General features: G+C 44.6%; 1 protein-coding gene across 1 annotated transcript in view; it reads left to right on the top strand.

Annotated features, from left to right (window-relative positions):
• The first annotated feature begins 1,723 nt into the window (after nt 1–1,723).
• Nucleotides 1,724–23,161, top strand: part of LOC126527896 (uncharacterized) — a 38,839-nt gene continuing 17,401 nt past the window's right edge. The window contains exons 1-6 of the mRNA XM_072284264.1: nt 1,724–1,915; nt 12,720–12,841; nt 15,985–16,051; nt 18,248–18,278; nt 18,351–18,406; nt 21,402–21,483. Of these exons, the coding sequence (XP_072140365.1) occupies nt 12,755–12,841; nt 15,985–16,051; nt 18,248–18,278; nt 18,351–18,406; nt 21,402–21,483 (323 nt within the window). The 5' untranslated portion in view covers nt 1,724–1,915; nt 12,720–12,754. The remainder of the gene's footprint in view (nt 1,916–12,719; nt 12,842–15,984; nt 16,052–18,247; nt 18,279–18,350; nt 18,407–21,401; nt 21,484–23,161) is intronic.

Here is a 23,161-nt window from a genome sequence, read left to right as displayed (position 1 = left end):
TGCTGACATGGCCGCTCGAGTCACGCGACTCTACCAGTGGTGCACTGGATGTCGCTGTGATGCTTTCACATTCATCCACGTGTTAGGATGGCCAAGTGCCCATTGAATTTATTTTGTCACAGGCTTGGGACGGAATACATGCTTGGACTATCTTGGCATACAATGTGCATCCAATTGCGCAAACCAAACTTTGGTGTGCAGCAGTTTGGCTTTCACAATCCCCTCTGGTGGCCAATGTGTGCTAGATGGACAGCCAGCAAGCGGAGAGGTCTTGGCACGAGGATTCTGGTGCCGTCAAGGATGATGTTATTTTGCACACCCAGTTAGTTTTTTACCTTTGTTACCTGAACAATCTCATGTTGGTCGCTTGGAGAGCTGAACTGTTCTGTTTGTTGTTGACAGTGTTTTCTACTGCAGAGTTTTATAGTTGTGAACTCGATCTTTAGTTACGATCAAATTTTCTTATGTGGCATTTTTGTAAGCAAATTGTTTACCTAAATCAATAGCCAGCTCCCAGCTATTAGTACATTCTAATTCCTTTCTTTTTTAATGCACCAGACTTCCTTAAAAATCAGTTTAAAATAAGCCAGCTACATCAAATACAGTCTAGCCTGGTTATGACGAAGTCGGTGGGAATCTGAAATCACTTCGCTATATCCGCTATTTCGTAATATGTGGACTATGAAAAAAAAAATGCAAACATGGGCATACCGATTTATTGCCGCTGAAAGAAGTGGTCCAGCGTCCCCTGAACACGTTTCGCGAGTGCGGACTTCAGGATTGCGGCTTCCATACCATCCAACTGCGAACCAAAGATCTGGTCGAACTCCGGACTCCTGAGGTACATCCGTTAGTGTCAACAGCTGCTATGGCCGCTGCGGAGGTGACCGGCTTAGGGGCACAACTAGCATCGTCGCATTCGCTGTCGGAGGCACTGTCCGCCAAGGTCTCTTCCATGACACTCCCGGCAACTTCTTCAGTCGTGAAGTCTTCGGTGGCAACAAGGTCTTCGTCGGGGAAAACGAAGTCCATGTGGCTTAGATCCGCAGGCACAAGGTTCAAGTTGCTAGTGGAATCCCAAAGCTGCTCCAAGCAGGCCGTCACGGCGGCAGCATCTGCGGTTGCAGCGATGTCAATCGCGGTAGCTTCGTCCCCAGCAGGCGCCGCCTCCGCGCTGCTGCTTTGTGAGAAGCCTGCTATCTCGAAGCAGTGGGCGATGGTCAGGTGCTTCACATCCCTCCAGGCTCCGCTTGCGAAGAAAATCGCCTTTACCAAAGGCACCTTCATGCCGGCCACGTTGTCAGCAGTGTGAACATCAATAGAGAAATAGAGAACCGCGACTGCGAATAGAGAACCGTGCTCTACCGCTCTACGCCGTGACGCCGTTCAAGGACGGCGCAACACGAGACCGGCGTGCCATGCGATGCAGTGAAGCAACCTTTCGCTCCGCGGGAAAGCAGACGACGCCACGAAAGGACGCCGTCAGCCGAATTTTGTTCTTATATACGCGGAAAAAATCGCCTCAAGGACGCAAAAATGTGTTGATTGACAGATTATTTTTCGGTTGGTATTAAATGTCTTCGTTATATCCGCTGACGCGCTATTATTTACTTGGTTAAAACCGGCCCCAAAATGTATTGAAAATGCAAAAATGGGAATGGGAAGTTGAAATCCCTTCGTTATAGCCGCTATTTCGCTATAAGTGGCTTCTTTATAACCGGGCTAGACTGTATTATAATTCTCCTGTAATCAAGATACTAATTCCTGACATAAAAGCTTCCGATAAGTTGACAGTCGATTGCATCTGTGGCTTCTGCAGGGCTGCTTTCCAAGCGCCTGCTTGTGCCCTGGCAGCGAGTCCGGACATTGCCCAGACCAGATGACGAGGAGCCAGCCGTGGCCCCCGAAGAACCAGGTGAGTTCATCGGGCCTGTTTTCTCTTGGAAGCAGAGTGCATTGATAATGTTCCTGTAAGCACAGCAAATTTCGCTTGGGGTACAGTACAGCCGAACTATTTTATTTCCACCTTCACGGGGCCAACGGAAATGATCGAATGATCTGGTGGATCGAACTAAAACAAGAGGCAGGAAATGTCCAAACACATCGCTGCATTATTTCGCACTATTTACCTGAACCTAATGCGCACCCACTTTTATGTTTTCAAAGTGGATAACCATGTGCGCGCAACTATTATGCCCCACTGATTTTATAATGAAGAAAACGTACAATATCAATTTATGCTATTGGTCAAAGTATTTGTGTGGTGTATTTGGCTAGCTCTCTTCAGCTATCAGTAAATAAATTTATAGAAACTGCAAATCACCATCCTGCAACTTTATAGCAATAACTATAAAAGATGAGTTTGGGCTTAAAGCTACTTTTCTCGTTCAAACTTCACAGCAAGGTATCACTCTTTGGAGCACATTGTTCACTGAAACACCATTTGTCATGTTTGCAGACTGCTACAGTCGTCTACCTTTATTTGGCTTGCCTCTTGTTTGAAAATTGGCTTAGTTGTATCACAGCGACTGTATCGCACAGATGCAACACAGAAGTGAGAGCAATCGCATTGTCATGTGCATTTTCTCTAGTGATGTTTATTAACCAGCAATGACCAAATTGACGTGTTTTCTTGTTGACAGTCAGTTGGAATGATGCCCTGCTTTAAGGCAATGCCCGCTCTGTTGCTAAGACGTCATTCCCTGTCACCCTCGCATGTTGAGTCGTGTGGTAAAAATAAACCTGCAGCATTACCAAGCTGTTTGGGTGTGTGTCGAAATGCTCTGACAGGGATGGAAGTGCTGCACCAATTGCGCCATTTTGCGCAAAGCTACCAGCTGCACCAGCTTGTGCCAAAACACTAACTTCGAATGAAGTCGCTAAATTTGGCGGGATGTTCAACGTTCATTGGCACAGCCGCCTGTTGACTGCTAGTATTTAGCCCTAGAAGCAAAGCTAAAGCAATCCGTTTCAGTGTCTGCGTCTTTGGAGTGTGGCTGTGTTTGGTGGCACATTGTAACTTGGCAACGGGAAAACAAAAATCCTTTGTGCTATACAATGCATTACGAATGTTTTATGTTAGTCTTACACGTTTGTGTAATATGCATATAAGCTAAAGATGATTTGAACTGTCACACTTTTTACGGGGCAGTCTGGAAAGAAAGCCGCACTCTAAGCTGAATGAATGAGCAGTACGGTCTATCGTAATAAATTTCAGGGCTCGCTTGTACGGCCTTTTGGTAAATCTGGGTCGATTAATGGCAAACACCGTGGGTGTAACGTTAAACATAGTGCTTAAATGCATTAAACGCTGACAAATGAGCTACTTGCTTTTGCAAAAATTTTTGATGAAAGATATCCAATGGCAACTGTAATCATCACTCAGAATCATCACTCATCACTCCGTATTCTGCCCAAGCACTCTATACAAAATCAGGCTTTTGCAGCCGCAAAATGCAAACCGGGAATGTAAAGTTCTGGTTTTAGTCTACCGTAGTGGCCAAATTGTGGGTTAAAGGGTAGGAGAATGCGTGAACAACAAAAATTGCGTTTGCGGGAATAAGGTTAACGACACGACTTGCACAGATTGAGTCCTAAAATCTTATGAAACCTTTGTCTGGCATTCAAAATATCGGTCACCGTCTTATGTTGACTTTATGGGGCAGCCCGAGCAATCAAGCTTGTGCAAAATATTGGTGGGTGATGCTGATCGGAAAGCCACTGAACACTTTTATTCCCTTTATTCTTCACATAAATGTTAGCATTCTTTTTTTTATTTTTCTTGCCAAGTTATGCAGAATACTTGCAAACATGCAATTACCGACAAAGCAACTGCGCACTTATTCTGTGGTACTCTGCCGTACCAACTGAATGTCACCAATAAATAAACAGCTGAGGGTATTATGTGAACGGTGTTCACTACATGTTGATGGTTGTTGTTCATGGCTGTCAGTCAGTATTTCTTGTTCATTGTGCACGAATGCGTCTAATTTGCTAACTACAAACTTACTTAATTCATGAGATGACCATGAAATAGCTGTGGAGGAGGTTGAAACATGAGAGATAATAGAGAGTTTTAGAATAGGGGCCCCAAACGTTTTGGGGCCCCAAACAAATAGCGTCGAAGCCACTGCGCATGCGCGAGACGCAAACTGCGTTTGGGTTTTGCGTTGGGAACGCTATTTCACCGATTTAGCGGGAGCTCAAATAGCGTTCCCAAAAGCTTTGCGTCAACAAACATGGCGGCACCCATCGAAGCGACGGCTCTGACCTGGCACCAAACTAAGTTCGATTCGCGGTAACGCGTGAAGTTCGCAAGCTAGGAGAAGTGACTGCAGTTATCACTTTCTCTCAACTAGCGTATGTTATGAAGATTGATTCATTAGACGCCGCTGATTCCGAATTCGAGTGTGGATCTTATGGCTCGTAGGCCTAACACGGCTAAGCTTGGCTGGTGAAGGCACGTAAAGTTGGTTTTGTTGCTCCAAACTAAGCACAACTAATTGTTTGCTGCTTGAAGAATAACCTCTAAATTGTAATTAAACGCAAATACACGCAAGTCAAAATTACTATTCATATCATAAAATGAAATATTTTATTTAATTATTTTTAATCGTTTTTCTTGGACGCCGTAGTGGCGCTGTCAGCGCAAGACGCTATCCGCAAACGCAAAGCCCTTTTCCTAAAACTCTTCACTCCTGCGTGCCCCAACGCTAACACCCGCAAAGCTGTTTGGGGCCCCAAAATATTGGGGCCCCTATTCTAAAACTCCCTAATGTGATTTAAAGAAACCTAGGATTTCTGTTATCCAATATCCTTATTCAGTAAGTGAGGTAATTAATGTTCGCTAATTAAACTTAAGTATTAGTTGCTTGTGCACAACGGGAAAAAAAAAACTTGACTAGCATTAACAAAAGCCTGTCAACATACAAAAGCATTGGTTCGTGTAAATCTTTTGGTTATTTTTTTTTTCTCGGCCACGTTTAGTTGGGATGTCCGGTATATAATTTAATAGTGTTTTCTGAGGAACATACTATATGGATTTCCTTTATTGGCTGTATGACATTTTTTTTCTTTAGTGAACTTTCCTTCATGTTGCGGGCCTCCGCACAGCTGATTCGTCGTAACCTAATAGTATTTTGCAAAGTCTAATAAAGAGCATCTCTTCTTGATTTGTCTGTATTTCAGTCACGTCGAGGCTTACCTATAGCATGCCCCGAAATGCGTATATTCTGCTCCAAGAAAAATATTTCCTGCTCCAAACCTGCTTCAATGTGCCGAATTAGCTTCTTCCAGAGCTGCTCCAAATCTTCCTTAGTTGTGGACCAGTCTTCTGGTTTTGAGGTTCTTATTTTAGTGCTTGGCATGGCAAACTGAAATTAGGATGGAGCATTCACACTGATCTGCCTTTTAAGTCGTGAAAAGTGACTGCAGTCACTTCCTTCTTGTTGTCGGTGGCATGCATTTCTTGGCCACACACAAGTCTTACACACTGCCGTTGAGGTAGGGTAGTCACTCTTGCCAATTACCGTGGACTGTATCGACCATCAATTTTGTACATTGGTTTTCCATCTTCCAGTTACTCTTAATGAACAAAACTAACATGTGAAGGTTTATGCCATGTATCAAAAATGCTTTACTGAGGATATTCCTGTGAGTAGACTGTTTTGTTGTGATAGCAATGTATAGCTATTCCAGGTGAATTTTCCCCGTCACCGTTTGTTCCATACGGTAACAAAATCCGGCAGATCCCATGCCTGTGGGAATCGATCTCATGCAAAGTAGTGTGCAGAGAGCCTACCAAAGTAACAAAACGGCCATGACAGCACCAAGACATAGGCGAATGTTTCATGACCTACATGACACGCATGTCATGACCTATAATTTATATTCGTCATACACTCCTGTCATACTATGCCAATTTTGGTACATATCAAGGAAACGAAGTGACCATGAGAGCACCAAGATGGAGGCGGCTGTTTCATAACCTACATGACACGCATGTCATTACGATAATGTCATGACCTATCATTTATGTTCGTCATACACTCTTGTCATGCTATGCCAGTTTTGGTGCATACCAAGTTGGCGAAACGACCATGAGGGCAGCGAGACGTAGGCGGCTAGATAGATACTGTCAAAGTGACAAATGTTCGCCACGGAATGCTTTGCATTTAGAAATTCCAAGTGCAATAAGAGAGGCCTGCACACCGTGTGCAGCAGGTTTGAGGGCAAGTGTGCGAGAGTGAGCTGAGAAGGATGTGGCTTGATGTGCGCCGTCCTCCCGTACGCTCAAAGTTGGAGGTCACATCACCTGATTGAGTGTGTGCTAGGGCAGGAGAGCACGCATCTCAGACCGGCTGTGGCTGCGCATGGCCGTCCGCGTAGATGAGCGCATATACAGTTAAACCTTGATGTAACGAAATTCTCGATATAACGAAGTATGTAACTTTTCTTAATCTCTTGTCCATAGAACACCATGTAATTAGAGCTTCAATATAACGAAGTGTGTTTGTACGCGATTTCGATATAAGTTAATTTCGCTTCCCCAGCAAAGGAATGCTGAGACAGTATATGGAAACCTCTGCAGACACAGATGGTCAAATGATTGAATTACAAATGACTGCTTGCAAACGCACCTCTCAAATCGTGTGCGGTGTGACAAAAGCAATCGCCGAAGTGAAGACACATCATGTTCCATATAAAGTCCAAGTGCGATAAGACCCTATTGCGCCCCGCGCACCTTATGCTTCAGGTGTGAGTGAAAGTGGTGCAAAGGTAAGAAAGAAAGATAGTCGCTTCACGGACGAGTGCTGCCTCCCCGCACGAGTAAAGGGAAAGAGAGGGAGGGAACTGAGCTCGCAGTAACGTGAGATAGCGCGCGCTAGAGCCAGGGCAGGGCGTAAGTTGGCGCACGTCTCAGCCGTCGCTGCGCATGGCTGCAAGCATGGCTGAGCGCATACGTAGTCGCGCACCCTGCTTTAGAGATAATCTGCTGCAAAGAGTGTGCAAAGAGTGGGCCTGCCGAGACGGCATGGCATCATGTAAGCTGTCCTCCCACGCGTTTAGTATTGAAGGTTGCGTAATCTCGAATTTCAGTGACCCGTTGGAGCTAAGGGCACTTGCTGCCGGCACTTTTGTGTGTCCTCGAAAGTATGGCTGGCTTCGCTTAATTCGTATCGCCTGCGTAAAAATATCGTCGACATGGCATGAAACCGTATCATTCGTCACCGACTGCCTAATTCATCAAAATTGATTGTTTTCTCATTCAAATTTGCTTTTTTCAATTGCCCAATAATTTGGAAAACTCTGCAGCCCCTTTTCTTGTATAAAGAAATGATCGGCGACTATACTTATTTGCATTAATGATAGAGTTTCGATATAATGAAGCGAATTGCTGATTTTACCCACTTCGTTGCATCGAGGTTTAACTGTACATGCGATGCTTTCCAGCTGCTCAGATGCGTCCTGCCAAATGTAAGCTGCAACTAAGAATAATAACAGTGCACAACATGATTCTATGATTTAGATGGAGCAAGACAGATTGGTGGTATTTAATGAAGCTCTTTGTCACGTTTATTACGAGTAAAGTTGCATTCTCAGTACTAGTGACCAGTAAGTGCAGAGGGCAATGCGTAATTGAGAGGAAACACGTGACCCTGAGCTTTCCCTTAAAGTGACTGGAACTTGGAATGTATCGCTGCCGAGCAGCCGGTTTCCATCACATCATCAATTCTTGCCACGAATGGTCCAAGCCGCATCGCAGTGGACACGCGTGTAGATAAAGCAACTGGTCGCAGTCACCATGCATGCCAGCAATTGACATGAATTGTTTTTGTATTTTGTGTCGTTTTGGACATTTAAAGCGGGGAAAAATGCCCAGGAGGTAGACTTTTGGGTGCGGCAACTGCCAGGAGTCCAGGAAACCACTTTTCGGGATACCAACTTGCCTGGTATCTGTTTTGATGAAGTGATTTTTGCGATACCAAACGGAAAGAGCGACAGCAAAGCGCGGTGGTGGTACAGCTGTGCCAACTGCACCGAGAGTGATGCTTTGCACCATCCTGCTCGAAGACAACGTCTTAGCAGACAATTCTGCCAATTGTGCCAAGTGAAGCACAAGAACAAAAAGCCTCCGTGTGTTGCTGCTGCCTCGTTCATAAAACTGGAACCAAAACCTAAAGTACACCGTCATTGTCATCATCATCATCCTGGAAGTCAATGGAATGGCCACAGTCGCAGTTATAACCAATGCTGTTGGTTCTAAGTTCGCTGTTTTCACGTTCTGCTGTATTTCTATTTGGCACAAGTTTTAACGTACTGCCGCTCTACTGCCTTTTTGGTTTTGCAGTTCATGCTGCAGTTCGATGCTCTATAGCATAGCACGGAGCTCAGTCAAGGAAGGTGCTGGATTAAAAAAAAAGCCCATGATAACGTCCGGTCACACATTGATTAGTGCAGTTGTTGGTGGTGCGACTTCAAGAATATCTCGTAATACATCTGTTCAACTGTTGACATATGATTTAATTATGAGTGAGGACCTTCTTTGCAATCCTGCACAAGCAGAAGAGCAGATCCTACTATTTTAATTTAATAAGCTTTCGGATGTTCTATGACGCTGCAATGCAGGAGAAATTGTGCACGTTACGAGAAGCATCTGGACATCTCCACTCTAACTTCAGTTTAGTCGTGCGTGTCCTAGAGCGTGGTTTTCTTGGCATGCCCTTCAGAGTTCCACAAACTTTTGTATTTCTCGTTTAAAGCCCACCGAATCCGCAGTGCAAGCCCAAATCGTAGAAGCAGCTTTATAGCATGATGCACGCACATGGAAAGTAACTGTATTAAAAATCATTGGCACTAGTTTCGCAATTTCAAGCCTGAATGCCTCATGGATGCACCTAAAGCAGGCTCTGCTGTATTTATTGGGTATTGTATCTGGTATACGGATGGTTGTCGGAGGCTGCGCCAAATCGGATTTCTGCCTGTGCCAGGAGGTCAAATGGCTGTTCCAGCACTGCAAGTGCCATGGAATATGGTTGCGTGGGGATAATGCTTGTCACTCACACTAGTGTCGACAAATGTCCTTGAGAGGCAAGCGTTACTGCGTACAAGCATTTGAAAGAAGTGCCTCATGGTGCATTGTGTACCACTTGTGTCATTCACTGCAAGTCGCAGCTATGATGCAATTTTTTCATTTTTTTTTTCAGGATGAGTTTCGCAGTAGCGTTTCGATTTTACTGTGTTTTATTACGAGGTAGATGTTGCCCCTAATGGTTCTCATTTCACATGCCTTTCCTGTACAACAGTCGCACAGACTGTGTCAATCCTCGTTGACGTTGAGCGGTATGAAGTGTTCCGAGTGCGAGTAAAACATAATCAGATGTAGGGTTTAAAATGATGCAGAGCAGCGCCTAATTCCAAGTGAGCTAGGTTCTGAGACCAGAGGGTGGGTGTGGTTTTGTGTGCAATTTTCATAGCGCCAACTGCAACTACTACTATTTATTCTTCACTGCTGCAATTGTATTGAAAACGTGAAGAGCCCTTTACACTTTCTGCAGTCTATCGAGTAGCTACGAGTAAACAATGAGTGTCCCGGTCAGCGTTTTTTGCGAGCGCGGGATGCACATGAGCTGGCGACGTGGAAGTGCTTTAAACATTACCAGTGCTGCTTAAGTAAGCACAGCGTAGAGGAATTTAGTGCCCCACTGTTGTGTTTTGACGCCGAGCACATACCACATCGGAGAGTCCGGAGAGGTTGGCGAGTGCGTTGGCACAGAGGTTCGAGCAGCTGTCCTATCGCCCATGTTACATCATGCGATTTGGCTGTCAGTTACGACCCTGCATACTTGTACAACTCTTTAGCATGCATTGTAGGTATAGCATATCTCAGGGTGTCATCAAAGGACAAAGAAATGCGTTGATTTGCGTCGTCTAATACTTTGCTATTGCGATCACTGCATTTCCTTTCAAGGGAAACTGCACTTGCTTCCTTTGACTGTATTCTGTATTTTCCAAGCTAAACTTATTTTATTACATTGAGTTCTTCACCTTTCTTATTGTTTTTGCATTGCCGTGTTGCGGCCTGGCTTCTAGAAAAGGCGTGGCTGGTCGAACTGCGGTTCTGCAGCTTGTTTCCTCACCAACTAGGCTGTAGTTTCTTCAGCTGAAAGACTGCAGGTTTCCTATTTGTATGGAGTTTGTGCACTGTATGTGGCCCTCTCATCAATGTAGACACTACGCAGGAATGCAAAGTTATGCCGTATTAAGTGAACTACGATTGCACTGTAGCAAAGTGACCACTCCTTGCCATGAGAGGGTGTTACGCGAGCCAGAAAAAATTCTTTAAAAAAATATTACTAGTGGCAATGCCACCCTGAAAAAAACAATTGACAAGTGGTATTACCACCCTGAAGTTGCTGTGCCATGACGGCATAAATCCTGGCAGCGTATATACTCTAGTCTGCTTAATTTTTATTTTATTTATTTATTGGCAATACTGTCGGTCTCTGTGAGACAAAAGCAGGTGGGCATGATATTAGACAGTTTTACAAAAAGAAACAAAGAGCCCATGTTACATGGTATAGTAAAAGGAAAAAAAAAGCTACATTAATAATTGTTTATTAGTAAAGATGGACTATATGTAGAGGAGGTAAAAAAGGCTAAGTGAGTTTGAAGACACGACCTAACAAGTCTAGAGAACTTTCCCACTGCCAAAATTGCCCAGATACGGGAGAATAATTTGGAATCTGTGCTGTCACACTGATACTGATGAACAAGAAATTTTTACAGTGACGCTTCATATGGCTGGGGAATTTCCACCGCCCACAAACAACCCGCGAACTAGCACGTTAGCAACCCTCGAACAACTGCATGAACATACTTGTGCCACGGCTCACGCATTCGTCATCGTCGTCCCCTTCCACAGCTGGCTCCATTGCCTCTCATTGCATAGAGTTTCTCACTACATTACCTAGAGGGGAATCCGGCGCTGCTGCACTGTGATATGCATGAGAATGCCAGTATATTGTGACTTCCGATTGGCATTGTTCTCGGAGAGCCAGGACACCTTGAAGACGCACCTGGCAAGCACCGTTCTGTCTGTCACAATGATCCATTTTCTTCTAAAACAGCATGTGAAAAGCTGTTTTAGCTTTATTGTAGCACAAAAACATGTTTCGACTAATTATGAGAACTTGTTATTGCATGTACAATTCTGTGAAACGTAAGAAGTATCAGCGGGCCACTAAATTTGTAGGACAGAAGATTCGCACTCGCTTTGAAACAGTTTGTCGTCTGTTCTTGCTTTTCTTTGCTTGGTTATGCATTGTAGGTGAGTAATCGTCCCTGGAAGATGTAATATGCATGAATGAAAACCTTTTATGAAGATTTTACTTTAAGAATGCATTATTTGTGTAGCCATATCCACATTTTAGACGAAGCCTCTTACAACGCAAGCCTCATAGACACATATACCGTCGTTCCCATGACAGCACAGCGCCCGTTAGGAAACTCCCATACACGGTGGTGCCAGATTTCCCTCTAGGTGTTATAGTGAGAAACTCTCAAAAAAAAAAAAAAAAACGAATCCATGGTCAATACTTAATATTAATGCCTATGGTATATAGATAGCCTTTTATTTGGGTCACTTACGTCTCAGCTAACACAATACGATCAAAGATACTGATTTAATGCCTCATTGCTTAAAGGGGTATGAGCTATTCATTCCCAAGAGGAAACTATCATCATCATCACCATCCTCAACTGTCATCATCAGCAATGGCTCGCGCATCGTTGTCTTCTTCCACAGCTGGCTCATTTGTTCCCGGACCAACCGCTCCGTTGCCACTCACTGCTTATGGGGGTATGAGCTATTCATTGGCAAGAGGAAATTATCGTCATCATAATCATCATCAACTATCATCGGTTAATGGCTCAAGCATCGTCGTCCTCTTCCACAGCTGGCTTCGTAGCCGCTCACTGCTAAAAGGGGTATGAGCTATTCATTGTCAAGGGGAAATTATCGTCATCATCACCATCATCAACTGTCATCATCAGCAATGGCTCTAGTGTCGTCTTCCACAACTGGCTCGTTTGTGCTCTTCGGAGAAACCGCTCGAACACGCTCATGCCTATGCTTGCGCGTTCGTCGTCGTCCACAGCTGGCTCAGTTGCTGCTAATCATTCCAGCGCAGAATTTCATTTCTCTTCTGTCATTGTAATGGGAGGCTGCGTTACTTTTTTTTTTTTTACGATGAAATGAACCATTGCTTAAAGGGGTATGGGCCATTCATCGCCTCACTTCATAGATGCAGTTAATAACAGAGGTGATACAAGAATGTATGCATACCTTATGTCCCGATTACCACCGATCGGGACAATAAATATGTCCATGCCTTTGCACAAAATTCTGTGGCACCTCTGTGTTACGTTGTCTTTGTTGGTCATCCACCTTCTGAGAGTGTTTTTTTTTCTTATTTCACTAGTAACCAACATATTTCTTATCAAATTAATGTAAATATGTAGTGTTGAAAATAGTTCTTTACTTGATTTACTCAACTGGGTTAGTGTTGCTCTTTTTCCTGTCCCTGAGGCTTTGTCCACAAGCAGTTAGTGAAAATCTTTTTACTCGTAGCTGCACAAACGCATTTAGCATTATAACCAGGTTGCAGATAAGGTGATACAAACCCATCGAGTGACATTGTCATGTTTCTGTTGTGCAGTTCCTGAGCCAGAGGCTGAGCCCGTTCCAGAGCCCATGTCAGAGCCAGTTCCTGAGCCACTTCTTGAGCCACTTCTTGAGCCAGTGGCTGAGTTAGTTTCTGAGCAAATGGTTGAAGCACAGGTAAATGCAATCTCTTGATTTTTGTGGCAAGGGAGTATTGTGAAGACTAGACGCAAACTTGACACACAGCATTGACTATCAATTTGCAATTTTTATTGCAACAACCGCAATATGTCATCGGGGAAATGTAGCTTGCCATGGTACCATATCCATCCCTATGCAGTAATCTTATGTCTGGGAGTGTTGTTTCCGTAAAGTCTATCACTGAAAACTTTCATGCAGTGAATTTATTAACAACTTGCCACTCTTCTTGAATTAATTGCGAACTTGGTCAGTTGCTGCAACACTTTCGTATTCATTCATTTTGCATGCATCCAGCACTGAAACCTCCTTGTGATTTTGTGCCATAACTGATTACTGTCTTTTTTTGTGCCATTTGTTCACCTTTTTTTTTTTTTTGTGCGAGAATAGCCAATGACTGACATACTTTTTTTTTTCGTCTCTTAAATATGTTCTTATTAGCTTAAATCAAGCGTTTCATTTTGCTTCCACACTACTGTCTGTATTGCTAGCATTGTATAAGTGCTGCATTTTGCTCTATGACGACTTTTTTTTTTTCATTCGGCAAAGCAATATGTGCTTGGAGGTATATTTATAAATGCATAACCATTGATTAAACCCAAGATGTTACGATTGCTACAGTTAAAACCATCACTTGACAGTCGTGTTCTGCCTTAAGCTGTTTTCTATGTTCATCCTATTGCTTCACCGTAATTTATGTTACCATGTAGTTGACATTTGTACCTTGCTCCAATACTTTACTCCAAGCATTCTTTACCTCTTCCATTAGCTTTGCAATAGGTACGTTTATATCTGTCTATCTTGCATGGTTTGTAGGGCCGGTAAATAGTAAGGAGTGGGAAACAAAGCACAACAGCTCGCACAGATGTCGCATGCATTGTCATTTCATTGTTATCATGCAACTGTCATCAATAATATCACTGCTCTTGGTCATGTCGTCATCTTGATGCCGTCGTCTTTTTGTTTTCATCTGACATACAGTAAAACCTCGTTGATACGATCCTGTTTCATACGATTTCTTGGTGCCAATGTTCGCAATCAAGAATGCAAAAAAATACCCAATAGAGTTACGCTTACTTTTTACTGGTTAATACGTTCCCAGAAAAAAACACAATCTTTCAGCACTAACTTCCAGTGTATCGCCAAACTGCAATCATACGACAAATTTTTCGGCCACTTGATGCCACGTAAAAAACAACAAAAGAAAGTGTGAAGCATTTGCAATCAAGAGGAGAAGGCGCCCGCAACAACAGCATCCCCGCTGCACTTGTCTGTCTGCCCCACAGAAAAATGCTGCCACACACTTGGTTCCCCATTTCGGTACCAGCTAATCTCCTGGTGGCTCGTTGCACGTCCGTCACTGTTCACAGCTATGACTGCCAACCCATTGTAATAACAATCTTCACCTATCTGGGACACAGTGCATGTGTGTTTTAGTGCCATTGGAAGCATACCGCGAGCTTTCAATAAGCGATAACCCAAACACACCGCCGTTCCCTACTGCAGGTGGCGCTAAGTGAGCATTGTTGGGATCCGGTTCTGGGGTTCGTAGTTCGGACTCTGGCGTCACACAGAGGGTTGCTTGCGAACGCTGCCCGAGTGCCTAAAACGTGGTAGCTGGCCTCCGCTGTACTGGCGTGTCACACTAAGCTGACTAAGCAGACCTACGCGATCATCCATCTCTATCGTTGAGAGCTGCTTGTTGGTGCGGAGATGAAGTTGGGAGGTTGATGAAAACACATTGGTTTATTTTACATATTTGCAACCAACAGCTTGCTCTGATCCGCCGTGGTTGCATAGTGTCTATGGTGTTGGCCTACTAAGCACGAGGTCGCGGGATCAAATCCCAGCCACGGCAGCCACATTTCGATGGGGGAAGAATGCAGAAACACCCGTGTGCTTGGATTTAGGTGCACGTTAAAGAAACCCAGGTGGTCCAAATTTCCAGAGTCCCCCTCTACGACGTGCCTCATAACCAGACAGTGGTTTTGCCACCTAAAACCCCATAATTAAATTTTTAACAGCTTGCTCCAGCAATATGGAGCACACTCCTTGTTGGAGCACTTTACATGTCTGAGCACACCACACGTCTGAGCGCACGCTTCACAGTACCCAAGATCTGCTGTTTAAGCCATTGTTTTCCCGAGGTCACCAGACGAGTAATCTAATAACCTTAATTCGGCCAATCGGCATGGTCAAACTGAATGGCTGAACTCCACACATGGTTGCACCACCTTGCTGGACTCTACCTGTGATGTTGCACCTTTACTCCTGCATACGATGCAGCCGCAAGGCAATTGGGAATCTCGAGTCAGCACTGTTCTTCCCACAGAAGTCGTCGACGTTGACCCATTGCACCAATTAGTGGGCTCATATTTTGACACTGCCTACCAGCTTGATTTTGTTTTGTTTTCCCGTTGCCTTCAGACTTCAGATCTTACGTTTCCCCAGTTAGCATGTCCTTTCCTGCGTTTCTTTACAGAACGTATGGACGGAGTTCTTCTGGACATGCATCACACGCATATAACTGCTTGCCTCAGACAGGCATGTTGCACTGTCTGCTAGCACTTGGTTCATCCTGAAATGAAGCGAGATAGCCAAGCTACCCACAAAATGCTTCGTGGAACGTTGATTCCCAATGTGCAGGATTTACATATTCTTTTTTCCTTGCTTTTCATTGCTGCCACAATGCTCTGCAGAAAGGGTAAGTCATAAATGTGACCAGCGATATGACAGAAACTACAAACCCTGAGTTATGCTATGCGAACTTTTCGTGCCCCTAGGTATTTATCGCCATTTTATGTTCTACGAGGTTCTTTTACTGCTTCTTGCGATTGGTGTCAGTCTGTGAAGATCGGAGCCGCCTTTTCTGTACGATGTGGTCGCAGGCTTATGACAAAATAAAAGAAGAGATGCTTTGGGAGGGTGCAAGACAAGCGCAAAGGCTATTTGATGACTAGTAGCAAGTCGTAGTTAGTTTATACCCATAGCAACCAGTACACAGCACCAGTTTTCAGAGCGTCAGCTGTGAGTCAGCACTTGGGTACTTCACTGTTTCTGCTGTTACCACCTTTGAGAATGAAGCTACGATTAAGCACTGCCACTCAACTCTGTCCATGCAGGAGCTGCCCTCGGCTCATGGCCTGGAAGTGGCGAGAGAGCCTTCACTGCAAGACACCTCAACTGCCAGTGAGTACGACTGCGTGCGGGCTCCCTGCCTAATTCTTTTTCTCGCCTGGGTTACCATGTGGCACAATCTTTAATGAAATGCCAATATAAGGGATTACGGGCTCCCCAGGCACCCTCAAGCTGCATTTGGCCGCTTTTCGCCTGGGGTGTACCCTAACTATCATGTTGGAAATAAAATTGTGAATGATATATACACACACGCACAGTCAACTTCTGGTAATTTGACCGCGACGTAACCTACAAAATTTATCGAATTTCCCGGTGCATCAATTTTAACAAAATGAAAAGAAAAAGAAAACAGATGTCTCTTCCCAATGCCTTTCGGCGCTTTTCACATTCGTGAGTGGTCAAGAGACACTCCGCCCCGGGCAGAGCGTCGAACGCGGCCTCTCACGAACGCAAAAAGCACGTAAAGGCATTAGCATTGGGAAGACGCATCGCCACAAAATCTCAGCTCACTGCTGATTTATTTCCCAGTATTTGGCTGATTCTAACACGCCCCAAAATCAGACATGCGCATCGACTTTCTGTGTGCGCAAAGGATAAAGCTAACATAGAAATGACACTTAAACTCCTAAACAAAGTAGAAAGGTAGTGTGCAGCCAATGTGTGAGCAAGGAAAATAGGCAAGGGTCTGATGATATTTGTTGCACAATGGTGGCCAGTTCCCTAAAGTTGTCATTGTCATTGTGGAGCTAGACGAAGCCAGGTCAAGAGACCAAGCCATAGCACTGTTTTTGTTGTTTTCATAGTTCATACTGTTGCCATCGTGGCTCCATTTTCAAGCCCCAGCTTCTAGAAATGCGTGGCGGAGGGTAAGCCTCATCTGTATGGCTCGAACCTGACGAGTATCTTTGGCTGAAGCTTGAAGGCAGTTGACATCATCACTATGAGGAAGTCGACTTTGAAAAGCCACCTGAAGAGCTTGAAGCGTGTGTCTGACTCAGCAGCTGCTTAGTTGCAAGAAATTGTAGCTAAGTAGGAGGTTTTGCTATTTTTCAGTGTATGTGCATGGATACCCAATACATCCGTGAAATCTTTCAATTGCCCTTGAATTTGGAGTGGAGTGTTCTGTACGAATCCTGTGTCGATCACGAGCATAGGGGGAACGGCACGAGACAGTGTGCTCCAATCCTTGCCAGCATTGAAGCCAGTCTACTTTGATGGCTAGAAGACAGCTTTGGGCCCAACTATTAGAGCCTGCCTCTGTAGCTGGACGCCGCCTCACAACGGTAAAAAAGGAAGCTGAGAAATAGAAATGTCTCCGCTATCAAACGCTTTGCACGTTCAACCAAATTCCCACTCTTTTGGAGAAAGCAGCCATGGGGTTTGCTACAAGTGAATGCTAAAATGTGATCACATCTTTTTGTGTGCAAGGCAGACAATTTTGCCGATTAGCTTCGGGCAGGATACTCAGCTGCCATCTTAATTGTTCAGGTACTACAGTAGCCTGCATCATTCTTGTCATCGATGCAGTCTTCGCAAAGCTCTTCTTTGTGTGCATTGGAAGGAGACTTAAAGATGGAGGCTCCCCTCCCTTACACTTTGCGATCTACTTTACAGTCTTCTACAGGGAGTAATAGAACACAGCCAGGGTTTTGAGCTGGACGAGTTGGCTTTTGGTCGATGTGGTTAACAGCGCCAATGATGGCCAAGAGATGCACAAACAGCTCATGTCTGCCTGATTTGCATCTTTATTTTCCTGCCTGCACTGTTTGCTGTGTTGAGCGCTAAAGGTCGCTCAGTTGAGTGTTCTTGCATCTGGAGGGTTATGCTGAACTTGCACACTGACTCGTGCTACGTGGGGCAGCACATTGGCACTGCTGCCACAAATTATTCGCAATAAAATCATGTGGATTCTGCCTGACTTCAGCACGGAGTGCAAGGCAAGAAAGATATTCGAAAGATATAATTTCTTCATATAACTCACAAATGGTAATCAAACCTCTGCCACATGCAAAAAGCATGCTTTCCAATGCTTAACCCTTGTTTTTTTTTTTCTTGTATTGTTGTTAATTTAGCACTGTGACAGCTCAAAACTTATTTTTAACTATTTTTGAAGAAATTCTTAACTTGGCAAAGTTGAAGGGGTGCTCATGTACTCGTCTTATCCTCCAGAAGCCTCAAAAAAAGCTTCAGTGATTCGAATCGTTCTAAAAATCTCTCTGACAACTTTGCCTTTTCCCCACTTTGCAGGCGGAGAGGGGAAACTGGCAGGAAGGACTTCGTGAGGAATCATTCATCGTTCTGCCCTCACTCCATTGTGACATAACTGTTAAGACCATTTTTGTTCCCACAGCGTGGTTCCATCGATGACTGGAATTCCTGAGGAAGAACAGCAAGCAGAGATTCCTGGTAAGATAATTTATTTGAGCATTTACTGCAGAAGGTCCCACCGATCGGTTCACAAGTTGAGGCTTCTGTCACGTTTTGTTTGTATTTCTCCAGGCTTGCTACAGGCTTATAGGGCCCCTCACCAGGTCACATAGAAAATTTTCGTTATACGCTGGAAGTTGTTACGTGCCCTCTAGGGAGCATTGTACCACAACAATTTTTCAGATTGGTTTATTAATAGCCGAGGTAGAAATAATTCAGTGCCGCCGACACATGATTTCAGGAGGTGAGCTTCACTGCCAGCATAGACACTCTCTCCACTTGCCACCGTCTAGACTCCACAAGCGAAACTCATTCCCTGCGTTCTCCCATACAGGAGCTGGAGTATCACACGTCACATGCATCACGGGCCCCGCTTTTCTTTTTTTCTCTCTCGTTTTTTTTTTCTTTTTTTTTCTGTGTGGGGTGCGCTTCTGCTGACGGTATCACGTCCGAGCTGTTGCATTTGTCTCGTTTCACGCAGTGCGCGAGAACACCTGACTAGCGGTGTAAGTCAGTGCTACACGAACACAGAGGCAGACACAAGCGCATCGCAGAGCATGATCGCGCGCTGGAACACGGTAGACAATTGCATGGTTTCTCTCTCTGCATGCTCAACCGCACCACGCGGGAACAAAACGAAACGGAAGCACATCTCTCGCTACAGTATGAAGTTAAACAGTGACACACAGACATTCGGTTTGTATGTTTTATTATTTCTTTAACCTATAATTCGTCCATTAAAGCAACAGATTAAACAAATAACTGCTGTTGCCTTGAATAATTGTCAAAGTCACTTGTCACTGTGAGTGAGGTTACAGTACTGCAGTGTACATACGTAGGCGCACTTGTGTGATGCGCATCTACTCTAGGGCTGCGAGCGTTGTGCCCGCGAGGAGGAGGGCAAACGGCATTTGGTCTCAAATTTAAGCTCTTTTCTCGGCATGTAGTGATGTAATACTTTGCAGGCACGATCGTTAGCGCTCATTGTAAGCACTGCGCCTGTCAGTTCGAAATGGCCAGACCTGGTGAGGAGCCCTTAACTCTTTGAGGATCGATATTTTTATTGCAGATTCCGATTCTTCTGAGGAAAGTATTGCGAAAACAATTACCGTAATTTTTCTAGGTTGACTGTAAAGTCAGAAAAGATATTTTCCGTTGGTATATATGTACTGTTTGTTCATGAATAACAACAATAAAAAAAGGAAATAAGCTTATAAGAATTAAAAATTTGGTGAATTGTTACCCACATAAGGCTTACAAAATGCGCACACGAGAATATTTCGTGTCAAATGTTCCTGCTCTTACACTAATATTTACGTCCGTAGCGTAGTCGAACTATGTAGGGGAGCACGCTCAAGAAAACTGGGGTTGTCTGCCCATCAAAAAAGCAAAACGTGTGACCAACTTCCACTAATCTTCATCTTATCGCCAACCAGAGGCAATTACCGTATCTACTCACATAATGATCGCACCCCTGAATTTTGTCATCAAAATTTGATTTTTTTTATTTCCCGTGTAATGATCGCACCCTGAACTTGCCTTAGCGATATGTCGTGTGCCAAGTCTAGCTAATAATGATCGCGCTTACCATCTGTCGAATGCTACGTGAGCAACTCTTAAAGACAAACCAAGCGGTCTGCACGCACCAACCATTCTTAAGTAGATGCCTCATTTCATTACTTTCATCACTTTCCGCACTTCCATGACAAAAAGAGGTACAACCAAACTCGCCTTTATTATGTGTAGGCTTTATAATGGTTGTGGTCAACAACAAAAAAGCTCCTTTCGATTCTTCTCATCTGCACTCGTGGTCACGCAACAAATCGCGAGCGGCAACAATAGTAGCCACGTTTACACCGATACGTTAAAAGTGTACCCTATTCATAAGCCGACGCTTGTAAGACACCTAAGATATTCACCCACCCTTAGCGCAAATGTGCCGTATTAGGATAGTAGTGAAGACATATGCCGCAGTTTCCGCAGCATGCCCGCCATGTGTTTCTATGTCACTGGCAGCTAAGCGCGCCCATCTGTTCCTGCCCCCTCAAAGTGGACATGGCTACGTTATTGCCGCAAACTTGCCGATATTAACGATATTATTCCTTACTGATGCGGAAGAAACTGTTTCAATGCACGTAATGTACTCACGAGAAGAAAAAAAAACGCGTTCGGCTTGCTCCGCCGGCCGCCATTTTTGTTTTGGCGTCCCGCATCCCGTAGCAAACGCGGGACGAAAAAAATATTTTTTTTCGCAGAAAATTTAACCCACGTAATGATCGCACCCCTGAATTTCCGTCAATTTTTTCTGACAAAGAAGTGCGATCATTATGTGAGTAAATACGGTAGTTTTCGCGACTCTCCAAAAAAGAAATGAGAACAAGGAAACGCATGCACGGCGGCATCCTTCCTATACGCACCCCTGTGAGCACTAAACGAGCAAGAAACAGGCGGTCGCCCTTTGAGCGATTAGCAACAAGATAGCCATCAGTTTTGCAAGCACGAGAAGCTGAAATCGGCCGCGAAACAAAACCCAAACCGCCACCCGCCCGCCTGCCCACACGCCAATGCGCGAGCGGTAGTATATAGACGCGCAGGAGCATGCTAGCTCTAAAACAAACCGTGCAACGAAAACCGAGAGAGGGAGGCGCACAACAAAAATTCCCTGTATTCACACATAGTGGCAGCACATGACAGAAAAGAAAAAGTTAGGAAATTGGCGTGATTTTTAAACATACAGACGGCGCCGTAAATATACGGCATCAACCATTTTGGACTTGTTCGCGGCGCCATATATTTACGTCATTGACCCTCAAAGGGTCAAGGAATTCACATGGTATCAGCAGTACCATATTTCGCTCTGTGTTCCATTGTGACAAATTCTGTGGCGCTGTTGGAAATTCAGCGTCATGCAGGAGTCGGCGTTCCCTGGCCACAAGCCGGTGCATTGTTGCTCAAATCGTTCGTGCCTGTGCAGGGGCCGAGGAAGACCAGCTGCCCATTCCAGAAGGACCGGCACCGCCCGAGGACGAGCCGGAGCAGGCTCCCGTGGCACAAGTGTAGGCAGCTTGCGTGCAGTTTCTTGCTTTGCGTGATTCCCTTATTGCGACTGCAGAGAATGGGACAACAGAGAGCAGGCAGCAGTGAATCAGTTTAGAGTGGTTTGGCATGCTCTCATAACTCACTGTTACCTGCCGTGGTTGCTTAGTGGCTATGGTGTTGGGCTGCCAAGCAGGAGGTCGAGGGATCGAATCCCGGCCATGGCAGCCGCATTTCGATGGGGGCGAAATGCGAAAAACGCCCGTGTACTTAGATTTAGGTGCACGTTAAAGAACCTCAGGTGGTCCAAATTTTCAAAGTCCGCCACTATGGCATGCCTCATAATCAGATAGTAATTTTGGCACGTAAAGCTCCAGAATTTCATTTTCATTTCAACAGTCGCTGTTAATTTATTATGCAAAAAAAAGAGGTTCACTTTTACTGGAGAAAATGAAAACCCAACTTCTGTGTTTACTTGTTTTGCTTGTTTCTGAGTTTTACGCCAATAAGCAGGTGTGACATCATTGGAGCTTAGACTATTTCCTAACACTTTGGGCTGTATGGCACAGTAAAATTGTAGCAGCAGATCCTGCTGTGTCTCACATAAGATTAATCGTACTGTGAAACAGTAAGTGTGCAGTAAAAGTGATCCTGTGGCTTAGTAATGGAAGTGCTGCACCAAATCACTGTTTTTCTGCTTGTTTTTCTGAGGCACGCTCACTCACGTGAGGATGCCTCGGAAAGCACATAGTGAATGTGTAAATAATAGCTGCAGGTGTCACGTAGCACTTTAGGCCAAACGACTGGCCGAGTTGTACACGGGTTTCACCCGGAAGGGGCATTTAATGGTTCGTGCAGCTTTATCGTGTCTGCGTGCGTTGCTTGCCTCTTTCTTCCTGAAGAAATCGGGATTGCCTCTCATCTGCTGCCACAGCTGACAAAAAGAAAAGACGTAGATTCTGCAAGAGACAAGTGGTGGCACCACCTCTCACTTAAGCTTTTGGTTCAGTAAAAAACGGTTCAGCTCCGGTTCAACTTCTGAGAAAACAAAATGGCATTTCAAACCGGTTTGAGTCAATACCTGTTATTTTGCATAACCTGAGCATAATTACAGAAAAAGGGCATAAATAAATTTTGTACAAGAACTCAACAATGCTCCTGAGCAACACAAGAAAGCAACAAAAAAATATTGCTGATGATTATGATGCTCCCTAATGCGAAATTTGAGTACAGCTCTATACGTGTTTTCATTTCGCAATATATTGAGGCATAGAGTTTGGGAGAGACATGTAGCAGAGTCAACAATCGTCGAAAATCTGATCTGCAGCTGAAGGGCATCGGCTTTTATGCATGACCCGTTGAAAGTACCAGTGTAATCACAGGTGCCGCTTGTCTTCCAGAAAGTTGTACACAATTTGCATCACGTAAACAATCAGATTAGAAAACAATTGCAAACCATGACAGTTGAAACAAGCGTGAGCGAGAGCTGACGCAAGCAGACGATAGTACGAAACGAGCGGTCCAGCTGAGACCAATTACGAGTACGCATCGAGCGGTTGGGTAAGTCCGCATGAAATCAGTTTCCTGTGCATACGTCACTGAAGGGGCCGCTCTAATTGGTCTCGGCTGTTCGTGGCTCGTGTCTTTCATCTGCCTCTCCGCATTCGCTCTTTTATCTTTCGTCGTTGTGCTTGTTCG

This window comes from Dermacentor andersoni, chromosome 9, assembly GCF_023375885.2.
Source record: "Dermacentor andersoni chromosome 9, qqDerAnde1_hic_scaffold, whole genome shotgun sequence".
Lineage (NCBI taxonomy): Eukaryota > Metazoa > Arthropoda > Arachnida > Ixodida > Ixodidae > Dermacentor > Dermacentor andersoni.
This window is presented reverse-complemented; position numbering and strand designations above follow the sequence as displayed.